Source organism: Macrotis lagotis, chromosome 5 (genome assembly GCF_037893015.1).
Source record: "Macrotis lagotis isolate mMagLag1 chromosome 5, bilby.v1.9.chrom.fasta, whole genome shotgun sequence".
NCBI classification, from domain to species: domain Eukaryota; kingdom Metazoa; phylum Chordata; class Mammalia; order Peramelemorphia; family Peramelidae; genus Macrotis; species Macrotis lagotis.
The window spans coordinates 265,227,931-265,246,918 of NC_133662.1; the positions used below are offsets into that span (position 1 = coordinate 265,227,931).

General features: G+C 41.5%; 1 protein-coding gene across 2 annotated transcripts in view; it reads left to right on the plus strand.

The window, feature by feature from the left end:
• COL6A3 (collagen type VI alpha 3 chain) overlaps positions 1 to 18,988 on the plus strand; it is a 93,670-nt gene that overhangs the window by 61,006 nt on the left and 13,676 nt on the right. The window contains exons 26-40 of one of the 2 annotated variants that reach the window (XM_074189796.1): positions 162 to 224; positions 1,327 to 1,389; positions 2,946 to 3,008; positions 4,290 to 4,340; positions 4,849 to 4,884; positions 5,836 to 5,898; positions 6,499 to 6,561; positions 8,719 to 8,751; positions 8,841 to 8,877; positions 8,986 to 8,997; positions 9,300 to 9,793; positions 11,283 to 11,379; positions 11,996 to 12,694; positions 14,214 to 14,316; positions 17,604 to 18,304. In XM_074189796.1, coding sequence (XP_074045897.1) covers positions 162 to 224; positions 1,327 to 1,389; positions 2,946 to 3,008; positions 4,290 to 4,340; positions 4,849 to 4,884; positions 5,836 to 5,898; positions 6,499 to 6,561; positions 8,719 to 8,751; positions 8,841 to 8,877; positions 8,986 to 8,997; positions 9,300 to 9,793; positions 11,283 to 11,379; positions 11,996 to 12,694; positions 14,214 to 14,316; positions 17,604 to 18,304 — 2,578 coding nt within the window. Of the gene's footprint in view, positions 1 to 161; positions 225 to 1,326; positions 1,390 to 2,945; positions 3,009 to 4,289; positions 4,341 to 4,848; positions 4,885 to 5,835; positions 5,899 to 6,498; positions 6,562 to 8,718; positions 8,752 to 8,840; positions 8,878 to 8,985; positions 9,279 to 9,299; positions 9,794 to 11,282; positions 11,380 to 11,995; positions 12,695 to 14,213; positions 14,317 to 17,603; positions 18,305 to 18,988 lie in introns of those variants that run through there. The other variant, XM_074189794.1, reaches the window with a different exon arrangement.

Consider the following 18,988-nt stretch of genomic DNA (forward strand, 5'->3'; position numbering starts at 1 on the left):
TTCATTTCACTGACTACTTGTGACAAGTAAGCAAGCCTTGAGGTTAACTGAATTGTAAACCTTTGCTGCCTCCTTTGTTTTGGGTTGTCAACAGGATTATGCACACATCCCCTTCCCTAGGAAATGCTCACAACACTCATGTTGATCTCCTCTGTTCACAGGGTCCACCTGGCCCGACTGGTCCCCCAGGCTTAATAGGTGAACAAGGCATTCCTGGACCAAGGGTAAATGTTTCTTCCTCTCTCTCCTCTTCTTCTTCCCTCTATTTTCCATTCCCCTCCTCTTCCTATTTCTTCCTGCATTTCTCTCTCTCTCTCTCTCTCTCTCTCTCTCTCTCTCTCTCTCTCTCTCTCTCCTTTTCCTCTTTCTCTTCTCTCCTAGTTTTCTCTCTCCACTGGAGGGTGAGGATGTGGGAAAGGAGGGGGAGGAGGCTATAAAGGCAACAGATGTATTCCCAGTCTTCCCATTTCTAATAGCCAAAGTTGAAACTCTATCTCAAATCTCCCCCCTTTTTTTTGGTTACTCCAGTGATCTGATACACACTAGAGAGCTTCCCTGTAGCTGACAAATGTTGAATAAATATTTGATATTATATGAATGAAATAGAAGAGAGTTCTGGAGGTGAAAACAGATATAAATGAGGTAGTATAGCTTAGTTGAAATAGCAATGGAGGCAGAAGACCTGGATTCAGATCTGTTCTCTAAAATTTATTACCTGTATGAGCCTTGTGCACTTTACCTCCATGGTTCTCAGTTTCCCCATATGTAAAATCAGGGAGTTAACCTCAAGGTCCCAGTTCAGTTCTAAAACACAGATTGTAGAAACCTGAAAAATATTGACTTAGGAGAACTTCCCCCAAACAAACAAAGATGGATGACTTCTAGTTTGGAATTTCTGTGTGGCCATTTCACAGTTTTAAATTAAACCAATTCCATCTAGACAGGGGCAGTGCCTTAATTAAACTTTGCGTCTCTCAGAGGTGTCTGGACATTGTATGCTATAGATAGTAGATACTTAATTGTTTACATAATGATCAGTCCCTGTCCTCAAGGAGCATATAGTCTCATGGGGCAGGCACCATGCCCAAATCAGCCACCATAAAAAGAAGATGTGTTATGCCCATGCCAATGGCCCATCACAAATACACACAGCACCAGATCTGGCAGAAATGAGGTAAAGCCTCGTAAAGGAGGGAGGAAGAGGACTGAGTCTTGAAGGATGGGAACAAGGGGGATAAATCTGGGAAGTTCTGTGAATACTTATACTAAAACTTGGTCTAATGTATATGATGCTACAGTGATCAATTCCTCCTCTCTTTCCTCTAGGGAGGTGGTGGTACTCCTGGAGTTCCTGGAGATCGTGGCCGACCTGGTCCTCTGGGAGCCAAGGTATATCCTAAGAGACCTCAAATCCCTTTATACTGGATGGATGCCTTTGTGAAAACTTGGATTTCTAAAGCCCTCATTTGTCAGCTGCCTGTAGTAGCTTAGAACAGACTGCTAATCACCCTTTGGCCTCTCAGGCCAGAGAGCCTTGGCTACTCTCAAAGAAGCTCACATCTCTTTTATACACCCTGATCTCTACTTACTTAAGCAATAAATTAGTTGGCACACTCCTGCATTTCTAGTACAATATAAATCAAGCTCTGTTTCATTTTTCTCTCAGAGCTTCCTTTTATTTCATCTGTAAAATGGGGTTAAAAAGTGCTTTAGAAAGAACCCTATTGTAGAAACAAAAAAAGCAAGTTTTCTGTTTCATTTCTGCCTCTTAATAGTTATATAACCTTGGGTAAATTACATCAGCTCTCTGGGCCTCAGTTTCTTCTTCTGTAAAATGAGGGCATTGGACTAGATGATTGCTAAAGTTCCTTCCACCTCTAATATCCCCTGATCTCTAAAGTCCCTTTCATCTTGGAATCTATGATTTATTATTTATCTGAGTTCTCTGTATTTAGAAAATATATGGGTTGTTTGGTCCCTTCTGAATCCAGATCTATGAGCTATGATCCCATGAGGGTGTCTAGTTTACTCAATGGATAAAGAAATGGACATTGAATCAGGAATAACTGAGTCCAATTCTGGCCTCAGCCCTGGAAAAGATGCTGTTTTACCCTGAGCAAATCATTTTGCCTCAATACTCTGCAGAAGGAAATGGCAAACCACTCCAGTATCTTTGCCTCATGGACCCCAGGAAAGCTCCATGGACAATATTGGCATCCATAGGGTCATGAAGAGTTGACTGGATTCAGATCTGTTCTCTAAAATTTATTACCTGTATGGGCCTTGTGCACCTCAGGAAGGCCTGAACAACAAAGGTCAAATTCTTCTGCTGCACAACTCCAAATATCATAGCTTTAGAGTTTGAAGGAAATTTGTCTAATCCAACTGTCTGAGTTTTACAGATGAGGAAACTGAGGTGGAAGGAGGGTAATTGACTTGCCTATCTCATGGGGATGGAGGAGGAAAGTAATTGGTAAACTTTAAAGCACATTTATAGACACATTGAACCTCCTTGGTTATCTCCATCTCCAAGATTTTCCAAATCCATGTTATAAGAGATTCTGTTTGTCTCAACCCTCCTTTGTTTTACCTCTGTAGGATTAGAAAAAGAATAATTGCAAGCTCTCCTGGATAGTTTCCAGAAGTTCTCATCAAGGTGTTGTGGTTTCTTAAATGACTGAATCAGAGAAACACAACAAAAACAAGTCACCTTTCCTTAACTGGATTTAGAGATGTAATCTGAAACTTGTACAGAAATTCGGTTCAGTTCAGTTAATTCACTTCAGTCCATTGTCACCCAACTCATCTCAATTCAAGCCGACACAACCCCACTCCACCTAATCCATTTCAACTCCACTCTACTCCACTCACTCAGGACTTGAGTGGGTCTTTGATGTATAATTTGAATCAGGAATGATGTTTTCTAAAATCACATCTTTTTCTAGGGTGAGCCTGGAGAAGCTGGCCCAAAGGGAGGTAATGGACCACGTGGAACTCGGGGAGAGATGGTAAGTTGGAGAATGAACTTGGTTTCTAGAATCTTTCATGATTTCCCTCTGGAGCCATGATTCATAAGGGTAAAGATGGGGCTTACCTTCTGGAGGCTCTTTCCTCAGCAGACACTGTATCCTGAGGAAAGTTCAGAGACGAATTCCATTCCAAGCTTCATCTATCTTCTTGGGTATCCATTTGAAATTTTCAAGTTTAAGAGTTTTTGATTAAACTACCCTTTCCTGGGATGATAATAGGACTGATTGGGGCTTTTTAGTGATGGTGTTAATTAACTGAGTCCTGAAACTTACAGTCCTAGAGATCCAACACAGAAGTCTCTAAAATGCTGATTTGCTTTCTCAGTATGGTGGAGTGGATAGAATTAGCAATTTGGAGTTCATTTTGGCCCTATTCCCATTAACATGGGGACAACTGCAGAAGGGATAAATTTTAAGAAAAGTTCAAACTGATCTTAGATCAGAGCATGTGATGGTGCCCAATTAGAGTAAGAAATCGGAGGAAATCTTTCTTGCAGTTCTGTATGGACTCCAAAATGCAACCTCAGGAAATTGCACTGGGTGACCTTCAAAGTCTCTTCTAGTTCTAGGCACCTAGTGTAAGGAGCTTTTGTGTAATTTTGAGCTAGGTCTACTGACTTACAGGGTATAACCATTTGTGAAGCCCATGTCAGGTTAATAAAAGAAAGCTTTTTCACACTTAGAGCTCTTCAGTATGAAAAAAGATTACCCCAAATACTGAACTTCCTGGTACTGGAAGCATTTAAATCAAGGAGGGATGATCACCTGGAAAGATGCTATAGCAATGACTAGAACACATGACCTCTAAGATTTTCTAATCCTGCTTTTGAATAGTGTCACAGTCAATCCCTCTTGTACCTTTATCATGCAAGTCAACAAAAATTTATTAAGTATCTACTATGTATACTAGGAATTTTAAAAGTACCTTCTATGTGGTAGGCATTGGATTAGATGCTGCAGGCAAAGGCCAGTCCCTTCCTGAAAGGAGCCCTTATTCCTCCATCCTCTTTATTCACTATGAATGGCATAAGCTAAATATTGAATGGGTGTCTCCATTTAGGCAAATGGATCCCTTTCGAACCATTGTGCTCTAAAATGACCTTTTTTTTTAAACTTCTCTTTAGCAGAGAGAGGACACTGACTCTTTCGAGGCCCCCTCCCTGATGTTTCCCTTTCCTTTCCCTGCTCCCTTGCTCTCTTAAGTACTCACTGCCCCATTGAATATCCAACTGATAGGAATTCTGTCTTTTCTTTTCCCAGGGAGATGATGGGCGAGATGGCATGGGTCTTGAAGGACAGAAGGGCAAAAAGGTAGGTGCTTCCCTGAGCAGTAGTGGAACAATTATTAAAGTTTCACAAAGTGGGGCCAACCTATTTCATTGCTAAGGTGGCATCAAGACTGTTTACTGATAGATCTATATTTGTATCTATATCTTTATTTATCTATCTAAGAAGTGAATGTTTGAATAGTGAATGTAATTGAATGAGAAAATGAATGTGTATGCATGTGGTAAAATACCATGGAAATATAATAAGTTATTATTAATGTAAACTTAGTCACCTTAACCCTCAACCTTACATTGCTATTGTTCTTTTTATTATTAATAAATTCTTATTATATTTATTAAAAAATAATAAAATATTTATTAAGAAAATAGCAATATAAATGTTTAAGAACATTCTTTAAATATAACTCTATGAAGGTACATTCTTTTATTTTTACATATAGACTTTAAAGAAATAAATATGAGTATATGCACATTTAAATTGGAGCAAAAACCTTGTTTGAATTCTTTCTTGTTTTTGTTTCATTTCTTAGGGAGAACGTGGATTCCCTGGATATCCAGGACCCAAGGTAAATAGATCTCTTTCTAGAAATAGAATAGTATAGCATGGTCACACATGTCACATACATTATATTACAATTCAGTTGCTCTAAATCTATGTCTGTACAACTCTATATCAAGGGAAGTAGAGATAAATAAAATGTTTTGCAATTGGGCTCAAGCAATCAACTTATTAAGTACAGAATAGGAGAGATGTGACTAAGTAGCAGTTAGTTTGTGAAGGAAAAAGATGGGGTTTTAATGAATTGCAAATTGACCATGATTCAGCATTGTGACATGGCAGTCATAAAAAAAAACTAAAATGACTTTAGGTTGTGCTGAGAGGCAGTGTTCATAATGAAGGAGATGATTGTCTCACTGTTCTATGCTCTATTCTACCATGATTTAGAGTGCTGTATTTAGTTCTAAAGGATGGAATAGATTTGGGGATGGGTGTTTCTAGAAATGTAAAACTAACCTAGGTCTAGAACCATCGCATGAGATGATTGGTTGAGGAAACTGAAGATATTTTGCCTAAAGAAACTCTCAGACATCATGATAGAAGTCTTCAACTTTCAAGAAGGCTATTCTGTGGAAGGAGAGGAAGGTTTCAACACAGAGGGGAGAACTTTTTTATAATTAGAGCTTTCATCAACTGCAATTGGTCAACTTGTGAGGGAGTGAGGTCTTTCTCACTAGAAGTTGTGTTCAAATAGGGATTACACTTACTTCTGTTGGAGATTTCTTCATGAAGAGACTCTACCTCAGTGTCCTCATAGATTTTTTCCTACCCTAGGTTTCTATTCATCAGTTAATTTGGCTAATTTAGTATAAAGAATATATACATCCAACATCATTAGTAGCCTGAATTCAATGGAAAAAGGGGATTCAGTCACCGAGGCAGATCTAGCCTTTTTAGTCTTAGAATAGACTTTCTCATTCCAAAGGGAAGCTCATGTCTTTCTTTTTTTTCTTCCCAGGGTGCTCCTGGTGATCGAGGTGTGGATGGAGGACCAGGGCCTAAAGGAAGCAGAGGCCGCCGGGTAAGTTAAGTTCTAGTGTCATCCACCCAACCAATGAATTCCTTTGCCTAAGCAGGTCAACATGGGGGCATGACTTCACTTTGCCTTCCCAGATATCAGTTTCCTCACCTGTAAAATGAGGGGGTTGATCTAGATGACCTCTGAGGTCTCTGACAGTTTCACATCTCAGAGTCCATGGTCCCATGAATAAATCCCAACTCTAACATACCACATTAACCTCTTCCCTGCTCAGCCTCTCTAGACATGGAATAGGATTCGATAACAAAAAAGACCTCCTCACCCCAAGGCCTATTATCTTCTTACAATTCTGGAAAAAAGCAGGTTATTCCATCTCCTGCTAAATGACTTTTATTAACTTCCAGAGAACCCCTTCCAGCTTTGGAGATACAATAATAAGAATCATGAAATGGTTAAAAAGTTCTCGAACTTGGAGTTTCTCCAATTGATCCAGTATGTTAGTCATCAAATTAGCCCATTATTCCTTTGAGCCTAAAGCTGGGCAAAGTTAGCTTCATCTGAAGAGCCCTGAAGTTCTTCATGGGTTTGAGAGCTCTGGTCCCAAGGACATAGAGCTTAGCCATTTGCTTTTTTTCTCTCCAGGGAAATTCAGGACCACCTGGAGCAAATGGACAGAAGGGAGACCCGGGATACCCAGGACCATCTGTAAGTATTCCTATGGCTTCCTGATTTAGCCACCTTTTCAATTTGCTATTAACCACTGACAATCTGGAATCTAGCTCCTTCCTTCACATGGAGGGTTTGTTTCTTGTTTGGTTGTTACAGTAGGAAAGGGATAAAATCAATCCCATATCTCCTTTCCGTCTGCATAATTGGAAGGCTTGGTGTGTTGTATGAATGAAAAAAATGAAGTTGTTCTTACTGTGGAATTTAGAGAGGTGATCTCTAACCCCTTCACTTCACAGATGAGGAGCCTGAGGTCCAGAGAGGCCCAAAGGACAGAGTAGATGTAAAGTGCTTTGGAAACATCAAGATACAATTAGCCAGTGATTATTATTTTATCATGACTTGCCTCAATTCAAACAGTTACTCAGAAGTAGAGCTAAGATTTGGACCCAGTCCTGTGGTCTCTGCATTGTTCTCATCTTGACTTGAGGCCTTGACCCTATTCCTTTCATCTTCTTGCCCAGATGTATTGGTTCAAAAATTTTCATTCATTTACTCACTTATTCATTCATTCTTTCACCAACTACCTATTATTGTTGTGGTTGTGGTTGTGGTTGTTGGTTAGTAGTCATTTCAGTCCTCACTCTTCACTAACTCTTTGCACATTTCCATTCTGGAATTTCCCCAAATCTTAGCGTCCGAATCCCTGTAAATTCTTCTTTTGATCATCTACCACATCTGACTACCATCCCATCTCTCCTCGGAACTTCCTTGATAAAGTCCCTGAAAAATTCTCTACTTGAGGCTTCCATGTTCTCTTGACCATCTCTATTCATTCCTTGCCAGCTAACTTCTGTGTCCAGCCCTTGAATGAAATCATTTTCACAAGGTCATTAATGACCTCCTAGTGAGTCAATATGGTGGCCTCTTCCCATAACGTACCAGAGTTATAACCAGGACTAAAAATCTGAGGGTGCTGAAATTTCAAGGGTCTTCCCTGCTCCCTTTCCTCATTCTGCTTTTGGGATACTGTCTTCCTGAATATCCTTGCCTTTGATGGCTCTCTGGCACACCCTGATTGTCTTGGATTCCTCATTTTTTTTCATAAAAGAAAGATTTTATTTAGTTTGAATTTTACAATTTTTCCCTTAATCTTACTTCCCTCCCCCCCCCCCACATAAGGCAATCTGTTAGTCTCTACATTGTTTCCATGGTATACATTGATCTCAGTTGAATGTGATGAGAGAGAAATCATATCCTTAAGAAAAAAAATGAAATATAAGAAAGCAAAATTACATAATAAGATAATGGGCTTTTAAAATTAAAGTTAATAGTCATTGGTCTTTGTTCAAACTCCACAATTCTTTCTCTGGATCCAGATGGTATTCTCCATCACAGACAGCCCCAAATTGTCCCTGATTGTTGCACTGATGGAATGAGCAAGTCCATTAACATTGATCATCATCATCCCCATGTTGCCTCATCTCTTTTTAAGAGCCTATTTGACTGATTTCCTATTATCTCATCCAATTCCCAACCCCTCACCAAGTGTCCCAATCAAAGGACTACCCCTTGACAAATGTCTTTACCATCCATGGTAAAACCAAAAGACTAGAAAATTGGGAAAATTCTATGGAATCTCTATCCCTGGAGATCTTAGGGAATAGAATGATGAGCCAGCTGACCTACATAGTTTGGACTGTCATCTGCTGAAAGGCAACCAGTAATACTTAGATGATCTTTTGGGGTTCTGGACAGTTTTCCTGTTCTGTTTTGGAGTTTACTTGTGGAGCTAAATCTGGTGACATAGAAGAGGCTTCAATTGGAGACTCAGGTTTGACTCTTGGCCTGTATGACTTTGAGCAAATTTATCTGTCTTTGGGGCTCATTTTCCCTATCTGTAAAATGAACAACCTAGAGCAAAAGAAAGAGAGAAAGAGAGCGGGGGTGACATGGGAGTCCAGTATAGTGGCAAGAATGCTTGGATATATATCCCAGCTCTTTTACTTATTAGCTGGTGAAGGATGTGTTAAAAAGGTAATTTGACTCTCATCTCTTCACCACCTTTTCTAGATGCCAAAGACTAAAAAAAATGCAAATATGGAGGGGAAAATTAGATGTTTCTTTATTAAACTTAAGTAGTGATACTGGGAAATAGTTCATAATTTCAAATCTTTTCTTCCTTGTCTTTTACAGGGCCACAAAGGCAACAGAGGAGAGTCAGTTGATGTAAGCTAAACATTAATTAAATTGTACTGTCCATTGATATTTTCTCAACTCTTGCAAGTTACAATCTGCATTTTTGTTTTCTTTTAAAGCAATGTGCCCTGATTCAGAGCATCAAAGACAAATGCCGTAAGTCCTCAGATCTCTATCATCCCCCCTGAACAATTACCTTGAACTATTAGGAATCTGTGCTTCCAGAGACATTTTTTTTCTAACTGCATCTCCTTTCCTTTTCAGCTTGCTGTTATGGTGAGTCCTTCCTGGTGGATCATCTTTCTTGCCCAGCAGTGGAGTGAGGAGTCAAGTTTTAAGCCTATCATTTTTCTAGCTCTGTGATGCTAGCCAGTCTGTCTGATTCCTCTGAGGATCAGTTTCCTCATCTGTAAAATGGGGTGACTTATTCTTTCCCTCTCAACTTTCCAAGGTTGCTTAAAAAATACATTTTGAAATCTTTTTCATTTTACAGAGATGGGAGCTCTCATGGCACTTAGCTCTTTCAACTGTCAAGAAATTAATTCTTTGTTTTGCAAAACTTTGCCTCTTCTTTTCAGGACCCCTGGAGTGCCCAGTTTTCCCAACAGAACTTGCCTTCGCTTTAGACACCTCACAAGGGGTCAGTCAGGATGTTTTCAGCCGGATGAGGGACACCCTCCTGAGGATTGTGGGTGACTTGACCATAGCAGAGAGCAATTGTCCTCGAGGTGCCCGGGTGGCAGTGGTGACCTATAACAATGATGTGACCACTGAGATCCGCTTCCCTGATTCCAAGAGAAAGTCCCTGTTATTGGATCGCATCAGGAACCTCCAGGTGCCCTTGACCTCCAAAGAACGCAGCTTGGAGACTGCCATGTCCTTTGTGGCCAGGAACACATTCAAGAGGGCTCGAAGTGGCTTCCTCATGAGAAAGGTGGCTGTCTTCTTCAGCAATGGCCTTGTCCGAGCTTCTCCGAGGCTCAATGAGGCTGTGCTCAAGCTGTCCGATGCAGGAATCACACCCTTGTTCCTGACCACTAGAGAGGACCGGACCCTCATCAATGCTCTGCAGGTCTGTTCTGGGGGGAGTACTGGGGTGGGGCACATTATCTTCCTGCCTTTGGGTTTTGAATTCTAGGAAAGCTGACCTCATCAATAGGAACAGTGCTTGACTAGGGAAGCTCATAGAGCTGGTCTGTGAGAAGAGACCAGAATGAGTCCTCATCTATCACATTTAGAACTGAAAGGGAGTCCATGAGTCAACCCTAAGACAACCTAAGACAAACTCAGTTGAAGTTGTGTAGACAGTGTTCCTGTGGGATGTGGGTTGAGGAAGTTACTATCTGAAGGAGACTTGGTCAAGATAAGTTCCAGATGGGTTGAAACTAAGGGAAAACATGCCATATGACAGCTGCCTATTTTAATTATTCTCATTAACTAAGAACTAAGCTCATTTGTTTCTATCACACAAGGGCAGATGATCAGGACCCTTGCAATTTCAGCACCCTTCTGTTCAAGCCCCAGTTTCTCAGGTCTGGTTATAACTCTGATACCTAAAACACCAAATGAACATCTCTCCTGCCTTTTGCTTTCAGTATGTTTATAGAATACTAGGAAGGCAAGAAGATTCCAAGATCGTAGACATCCTCATTTGTGACTCGAATGAGATTTGGGGGGAAGATTGGAATTGTTATTTCATCATTGTAGGGAACTTCCAGTGAGGAAAATTCCTCTTCCAACACAGGTTGTCTCATGTTCTCCAACCTGTAACTTTAGAGTGGAGTCTGGGGCATTGAGAGGTTAAGCAACTTCTCTATAATCACATCTTCTGGTGGCACTGGAGGTGGGATGTGAGCCCCTGGCTTCCTGACTCCAAGGCCATTCTATCATCGAGTCTCTCAAAGCATGATGAATAATTTTTAACATATAAACAATTCCCGATTTCTTACTTGGTTGGTCAGAGGTACAGCTCTGACCTAGAGTAAAATGGTTAATCTGGAGAGCTAGCAGTATACTCCTCCATTTACACAGTCTGTTATTATTTGTAATGCTTGAATCCTAGCCTCTTCTGCAAGAGGCTTTCTCACTTCCCACAGATAGTGTTGTCCTTTCTGAGATTATCTTCTGGTCACTTCCATCTGCTGCTGCTGCTGCTGCTGCTGCTGCTGCTGCTACTGTGGTCCATACCCACCCAGAGCCACATAATAAACACTATAGGAATTATGATTATGATTATGATTATTATAATAAAATGACTCCCAGGGCAGAATCTGTAAATTCAGTTCTTATATTTGGGGATAATATTTTCTCAGACTTGGGGTAGAAAGGAAGGAAGAGAAATAATTCAATTTACTGGTGAACTGTTTGACTTAAAAGACACAATTCACACTCTATGTATTATATAACATATATATGGGTATATGTAAATGGACATATACATATAAACACATATACACACTTATTTTGACATATAAATACACACACACACACACACACACATATATTTACACTGGATTTATTTGCTTATGCCCTTCAAAACTGTCTCCTTTTGTCTAATGCAGATCAACAACACAGCTGTGGGACATGCTCTGGTTCTCCCCGCTGCAAGGAACCTCAATGAATTCTTGAAGAAGGTGCTGACTTGCCATGTCTGTTTGGGTAAGGCACACCATCTTGGTAAAAGTTCATTCTACTTATCCAAGGGGTTGATCAAATTGGATCCAGTAGTGCGACTATCAGTCAGTCAATCTGGCAGGCCCTGTCCTGAGCACTTGGAATACAAAGAAAGGCAAGTCACTGCCCCTTCCCTGGAGGAATCACATTCTAAGGGGGAAGATGACATGTAAATATTTGTGGCCATAAAAGATATATCCAGGGTAAATGAGAAATAATTTTAGAGACAATTGCCCAAAATGGTTCAGGAAAGTTTTGCCTTGGGTTGATTTGACACTTAGTAAGGGGTAGGTTTTCCTCAATGAAATTTCAGCTGGGGTCCAAAATTGTAACTTATGACTCATTTACACCTATGAATCAGCTTTTCTCATAGGATAGTAGGAGTCTACTTATGAAAATATGCATGGGAGAGGAATTTCCATCTTATTATCATTTGATATGTAAAAGACTAACATGGCAATGGAAATCCATCCATAAATATAGATTGAATAATGTGGAGATGTCTCCAGATGAATGCTTCCCCAATATCTTGATCTTTTAAGGACAAGATTAACTCTAAGTGGCACAGAATCAAGTATCTGTTCATTGTTTTTCTCTCTAGATATATGTAATCCCGACTCATCATGTGGATTTGACAGTGTTAGACCTGCCTTCAGGGACAGGCGAGCCACGGGCAGCGATGTGGACATTGACATGGCTTTTATCTTGGACAGCTCTGAGACCACTACCCCATTTGCATTCAATGAGATGAAGAAGTATATCACCTACATGGTCAAGCAGCTGGACATCAGTCCTGATCCCAAGATGTCCCAGCACCTTACCAGGGTGGCAGTCGTTCAGCATGCCCCTTGGGAGCATGAAATGAACACCAGTGTACCCCCTGTCCGTGTGGAACTCTCACTAACTGATTATGGTTCCAAGGACAAGCTGGTAGACTTCCTCAGCAACCACATGACCCTGCTGCCTGGGACCAGGGCCTTGGGGAATGCCATTGAATACACCATAGAAAGTATCTTTGAAAGTGCACCCAACCCCAGGGACCTGAAGATTGTGGTGCTGATGGTCACAGGAGAAGTGAGGAAGTCTGAGCTCGATGACCTCCAGAGGATCATCGTCCAGGCCAAGTGCAAAGGGTACTTCTTTGTTGTGCTGGGCATCGGGCGAAATGTCAACGTCAAGGATGTCTACAGCTTTGCCAGTGAGCCCAATGATGTCTTCTTTAAACTGGCTTACAAGCCCACAGAGCTGAATGAAGAGCCATTATTACGCTTTGCAAGGCTGTTACCCTCCTTTGTCAACAGTAAGTACCTTGTTGAAGGAACTTGGAGAATACAGGTTGGAGAAGAGAAGGTCTGGAGGGATGTGATAAATGACTTGAGGGCAAAGTCTGTATTTTTCCTTTTTTTATAACCCCTAGCACTTAGTGTAGAACCCGATACACAGTTGGTGCCAATAAATGCTTGATGGTGACATTACATGAATCAGAAAATCATGGATTTAGAGGTGGTCATCTAGTCTATCCTCCTATTTTACAAAGGAGGAAACTGAGGCTACAGAGGTTAAGTGATGACCAAATTCACACACAGAGAAAGGATGTGAACCCAGATTCCTTGACCTGAAACTTAATGCCATTTCCATTACACCATGGAAGAAGGCAGAGATTTATTTGAATCAACCCCAAATGGCAGGTCTAGAAACAGTAAGTTGCTGGTACAAAGAGACAAGTTTAGACAAGATGTCAAAAGGAGTTTTGTAATGTTTATAACTGCTCAAAAAAATGGACGTTCAGGTGATAGGTGGGTCATGGAGGGGTTCATGACTCTAAGATTCTGTGACTCTGAGGTTGTGAGCTCACATGATGGGTAGAAGACCCCATTAGCCCAAAAGTCACAGGGCAACAAATGTGAGTTTCATGGAAAGAGGGAGCACATGAGGACCCTCCCCACCCCTGACTCATTGGCTTCCTTTTGGTACATTCAGTCACCTCTCTTTGTGATACCTCATTGTCAGTTCACTCATTGTAGGTCAGAGATGAAGAATTTGAACTCCATAGAGTCAGTAACATTATCCATGTTCTAAGGTATTTTGTAGATGAGGGAAAGGGAGACTTAGTAGAGCTGAGCATGTCACTGTCACTTGTAGAGGTCAGAAATAGGACTCAAATCTGGGTCTTCTGACTCTAAGACCAGAGTACTTTCCACTAAGTGACCTCCTTGAGAAGACCCTTCACAGTCTCAGAACTGAGATTTGAACTCAGATCCTGTGATTCCTAGGAAGAACCTGGTGTTCTTCCACTGTAATTGGAAGGGAATCATATGGAAGATGATTGGAAAAGTGAATGAAAGCATTCAGGGCAGGGGAGGTATTTTCCCTGTGACCTAGTGGCAAAAGGGGAGCCACTGGTGGCTTCAGTTTTGGGTAAGAAAGTAAGACCAGTATTTTAGGAATATTGGCTTGGAAGATTGTGTAGGCTGGCTTTCTGAAATCTCATAGTTTTCCTCCACTACCTTTGGGCTTTGTCGATCTTATATTATATATGTTTCTGTCTATCTAAAAACATAGCTTGTCTTTTCTGTGGTTAGTGGGACAATCTGACCCAAGATATTCAAGTATCTTGCTCCCTGGCAGCTTCAAGAAAGCACTACAGATTCATTTGACCCAAGGCAGAGGAGGTCCTAATCAGACACATAATTTCCTTCTAGCTAGCATCCAGCTAGCATCCAGGCTCATGTGAATCCGTACCTATGTCTAATGGATTATTATTTCATTGATTTAAAAAAGTAACAACCTTGCATTTTCTTTTTTCCTTTTCTGTTTAGGTGAAAATGCATTTTACTTATCTCCAGATGTCAGGAAGCAATGTGATTGGTTCCAGGGGGATCAACCAGCCAAGAATCCTATCAAGTTTGGCCAACGGCAGATGTAAGTGATCTTTCTTCTCCAGGACTTCTGGGGGGAAGCCAGAAAGAAGAAACACCAAAGTATTTTTAAGGTTGCTCATGTTACACTTAAGATGCTGAGTGTCTAGTGGGTGAGTGGGCATGGGTTCAAGTCTTGCTTAGTACTTCCAACACATGTGACTCCCAACACAAGTGACATGTAACACAGGTCACTTAACCTGTCTGAGCTTGAAGGAACTTTGAAATTTTTTTTTTCAAATATCAAGATTTATTTTCTCTCCATTGGAAAAAAAGAAAAACAAAACAAAACCATATAGCAAACATGTCTAGTTAAGGAAAACAAATAGGCATAGTGGCCATGTCCAAAAATTGGTTTCATTTTGCATCTTAAGTCCATTCCCTCTCCTTCAGGAGGTGAGCAGCAGAGTCCTCTGGAATCATGGTTGGCCACTGAGTTGATCAAAATTCTGAATTGCTTATGCTATTAATTTATAAATTATTTTCTTGGTTCTGCTCACTTCACTCTGTATCAGTTCAGATAAGTCTCTTCAGGTTTCTCTGGAACAATCCTTTTGATCATTTCTTCTGGCCTATGAGTATTCGAATATTATGTAAAAATTCTAAGATAAAAAATTGCTGACAAAATGTCTGGCTGCCGAAATCCATCAGTTGAGGGATTTTCTATACTGGGAGTTCTCATTCCCACCACATTGTTTTGTGAATTCATGGAACAATAATAGCATTAACTAAAGGGCTCTTGGAGCCTGTGCACAAGGCCATGTTTGTCCTTTATAAAACCAGGAGATTGTGTTATGTCCAGGAAGACAGTGGTTGTCCATGTGGGCCCTGGCAAAATCTCAATGTTCAACCACACAGTGGTTGTATTTCCTGCCTTGAGGTCTGGGGCAAAGGAGCCAAGGGAATAGAGGGAAGTTACAGCAGCAAGATTAAGTGCACAAAGTTGCCATGGAAGAGCCAGAATCTGGCATGGGACATGTTCTTCCAGAGTTGTTCTCTTCTGCAAATGACAAAGTTGAGGATCCCCTCATCAATCCCTGCTCTGTGGAGCAATTCACATTTCAGAAAAGTGAATGTCTAGCTTTTCATTCTCCCGTGACTAGGATTGGGTGGCAGGGAGATCTCCTAGAAGAAAGAACCTTAAAATTTAATTAAATTCAATACCTCAGATGTTGGGGATCTGGAGATGTAAAGGTCATTCAGTTGAGATCTAGAGGGAGTCTTGGGAGTCATCTTGTCTAGCATCCTCATTTTACAGATAAAGAAACTGAGGCCTGGAGAGATGAAGTGACTTTCCCAGGATCATGCTAGCTAGTATCTGAGGATTTGAACAAAAAGTTGACAGTCTAGTTGCTGATATGCATTATTTAAAGGATGTTCCATACTGAGAATTTGCATTCCCATCCCCATCCTCAAGAAAATCACAAAACAATATTAGGAATAGCTGAAGGGCTCTTTGGAAGCTGGGCACAAGGCCATGTTTGTCCTTTACACAACCAGCATGTTGTGTTGTGCCCAGGAAGACAGTGGTTGCCCATGTCTTTCTGGTTCTAAGCCCAGTACTTTTGTTATTATTTACTATCCCCCCCAAACAGGCCTTGCCCTCAAGAAGCTTACAGTCTGCTAGAGAAAAGACATACACACGCTATGAAAATCCAAATAAGATAAAAAGTTTTACAAAGTATTTTTTCAGAGGGAGAGAGTACCCACAGTGGCAGGGAACAGAAGACTGTCTCAGGACCATTTTCCCAGGGTAGCAAGTCTCCAAGATCTAGTCTGCATTAAAGTGCTTTGGCCACACAGGCTTATTTGGCTCTTACAGTCTGATGAAAGGAGTTGAAGAGTGGGGATCCCATGTTACTAATGGGGAAACTGAAGCTCAGAGAGCAGAAATCACTTGCTTAATTTAAACTCACAGGTTGGCAAATGGTAGAAGTGAAATTTGAATTCAATCAACCAATTAATTAATTAAAGTTTATTAAACACTTAGAATGCGCCAGTTCCTGGACACAAAGGCAACCCCCCAGATCTTTCTGATGTCAGACTTGACACCGTATCTAAAATGCTCACTGCTTTTCCACTTAAGTACAAGAAAAAAATACACTTTTGTTGGGGGAGCAGGGAGGAGTGTGGTTAAGACTTGGGATTCCATTTGCATGGAAATAATCCAAGTATGACTTCCCCAGATCATCATTTGCCCTGCAATTCTTGACCTTAAGTGTGGCCTTGGATCTGAGTGGTTAGGGGACAGCTGGATCTTCTAGTCACTGAAATGAGGTTCCCTTTCCACCATGTTGTTCCTCTCTTCTTTTTCTTCTCTCTTCTCTCTTTTTGCTTCTGTCTCTGCCTTTCCTCTGTCCCTGCCTTCCCCCTCTCTCTCCATTCCTATATTCCTTTCAAAAATTTCTCATTTGAGAGGTGTGGGACTAACAAAACACTGTCATTTTATAGGCGTGTGAAGGAAACTCTATTTCCCATCTTTCTTCTTGGATGCATGAAGATCAGATCCCCTTTCCCCAAATTAAACTAGTTCCATCACCCCTCTATGTGGCAAATATTCCAGCAGAGAAGTATCCTACCAAATAAATGGATCTTATATCCTTACAAACATTCTCCTTAAATTCTAACTAGAACCAAAAGTCCTGGGTTTCTTGTGCCACTGCTTGGGTAGAGATTTGTTCTTTTGAAGACCATGCCATCCTTTAGCCATGCAGAGCTTTCAAATCTTTCTTCTATTGAGCCCTATTCATTGATCTCATTTTTGGTGGCAAGCCCTTTTAGGGTTTAGGTCAAATTCAAATCCTGCCTCAGGAATCTATTAGTTGTATCCTCAGACAAGTCACTTAATCATTATCAGCCTCAGTTTCCTCATTTGTAAAAATAGGGATAATAAGAATATTCACTTCACAAAATTTTGTTATGTGTTGTTTATATATAGCTGCTTCAGACAATAATTTAGCTCCTTTGAGAATGGTGAGTTTTTGTCTTTCTTTATATTCCCAATGCCAGCCAGGGTCTGGCACATAGTTGGTGCTTAATAAATGCTTGTTGATTAGATGATGACAATCTTTGCCAACCCTGGAGAGCTACAGACATGTTTGGCATTATAGTTTGGGGACACGTCCTACTGAACTTCAGAATTGCCGAAGGCAAGGGTTGTGCTTGCATTTATAAGCACCCCAGACAGCTCTGAGTCTGGCACATAGCACAGAGGCCTCAATGTTTGTTGAATTGAACTCATTGGAAAGAGAAAGACTCTGTTTAGAACTAATGCTACCTTTGTTTTTCCAGACACATCCCTAACAATGCATCCTCCATTTCCACACCCAAGCCTGTGACTACTACAAAACTAACAAGTTCAGCAACGCTACCTTCTGCAAAACAAGTCCCTGCAAAAGTGGCCCCTGCCAATCCGGTTGCCGCTAACCTGCCTTCTGTAAAGCAGGCCCCTCTAAACCCAGCAGCTGCCCATCCTCCCTCTGTTAAGCAGGCTCCAATCCATGCAAACCCTGTCAAACAGGCCCCTGTGAATCCTGCTGCTGCCAATCCAGTGCCTGCCAAACAGGCCCCCGTGAGTCCTGCGGTTGCCAATCCAGTGCCCGTCAAACAGGCCCCCGTGAATCCTGCGGCTGCCAATCCAGTGCCCGTCAAACAGGCCCCCGTGAATCCTGTGGCTGCCAATCCAGTGCCCGTCAAACAGGTCCCCGTGAATCCTGCTGCTGCCAATCCAGTGCCCGTCAAACAGGCCCCCGTGAATCCTGTTGCTTCCAATCCAGTGCCTGTCAAACAGGCCCCCATGAATCCTGTGGCTTCCAATCCAGTGCCCGTCAAACAGGTTCCTGCAAATCCAGCTGCAGTCCCTAGGCCAGTTGCCTCGAAGCCAGCTGCTACCAAGCCCGTTGCCTCTAAGCCAGTGGCTACTAAACCTGTGACTACAAAACCACTCTCCACGAAACCCCAGGCCACAAAGCCATTGTCCCCAAAACCAGCAGGTATGTTATGTAGCCACCCTGGTTGGCCTCCAGAACTTGGAAATGCCCTTCCAAACTTGTCAGACCTTATTGCTGTAAGAGCTTCCTCTGTTAGTGATGGGTTGGTCTAAGTTGGGCCATCCTAGGGAAGGTTTAATGCAGGCTTCCCCAGCAGCTCCTCTTTGAGACACACTGATTCTTAATTTAAAAAAGTGGTGGATTTTTTTTCTCTTGGAAGCAAAACTGAGAATGGATTCCAGGGTCAATGGGCGTAGAGCCTTCAGAGGCCTTCCCCTCCTTTCCCTACATTTTGTAGATAGAATTGGAGACCCAGAGATGTTGAGGAGCTTGCCCATAGGCACTCTGGAAGTCAGTAACAGGATTTGAACCTAGGTCTTCTAAGGCTAGATTCTACTCTCCTCTAACCCATCCTAGTTTTAATTGCTTCCTCATGTTCCTCCAACCCATTTGTCCTTTGTGACAAGCCTAAATGTATGGAAGGAGAATTTCAGGCAGCAGTCAGGACTGGGGAGAAATGGGATGGGGGCCTAATGTTTCACCTCTAAGCAATGGTGTAGCCAATGATCTTCCTTGCCATGCAGTCTGGTGGTCAGAAAACCAAAGAGAGGTAATCAGATAGAAAATATTATTGTAGAAAACTAAATCATATAACTGCAGCATCCTGAGTCAGAACCACAGAATCAA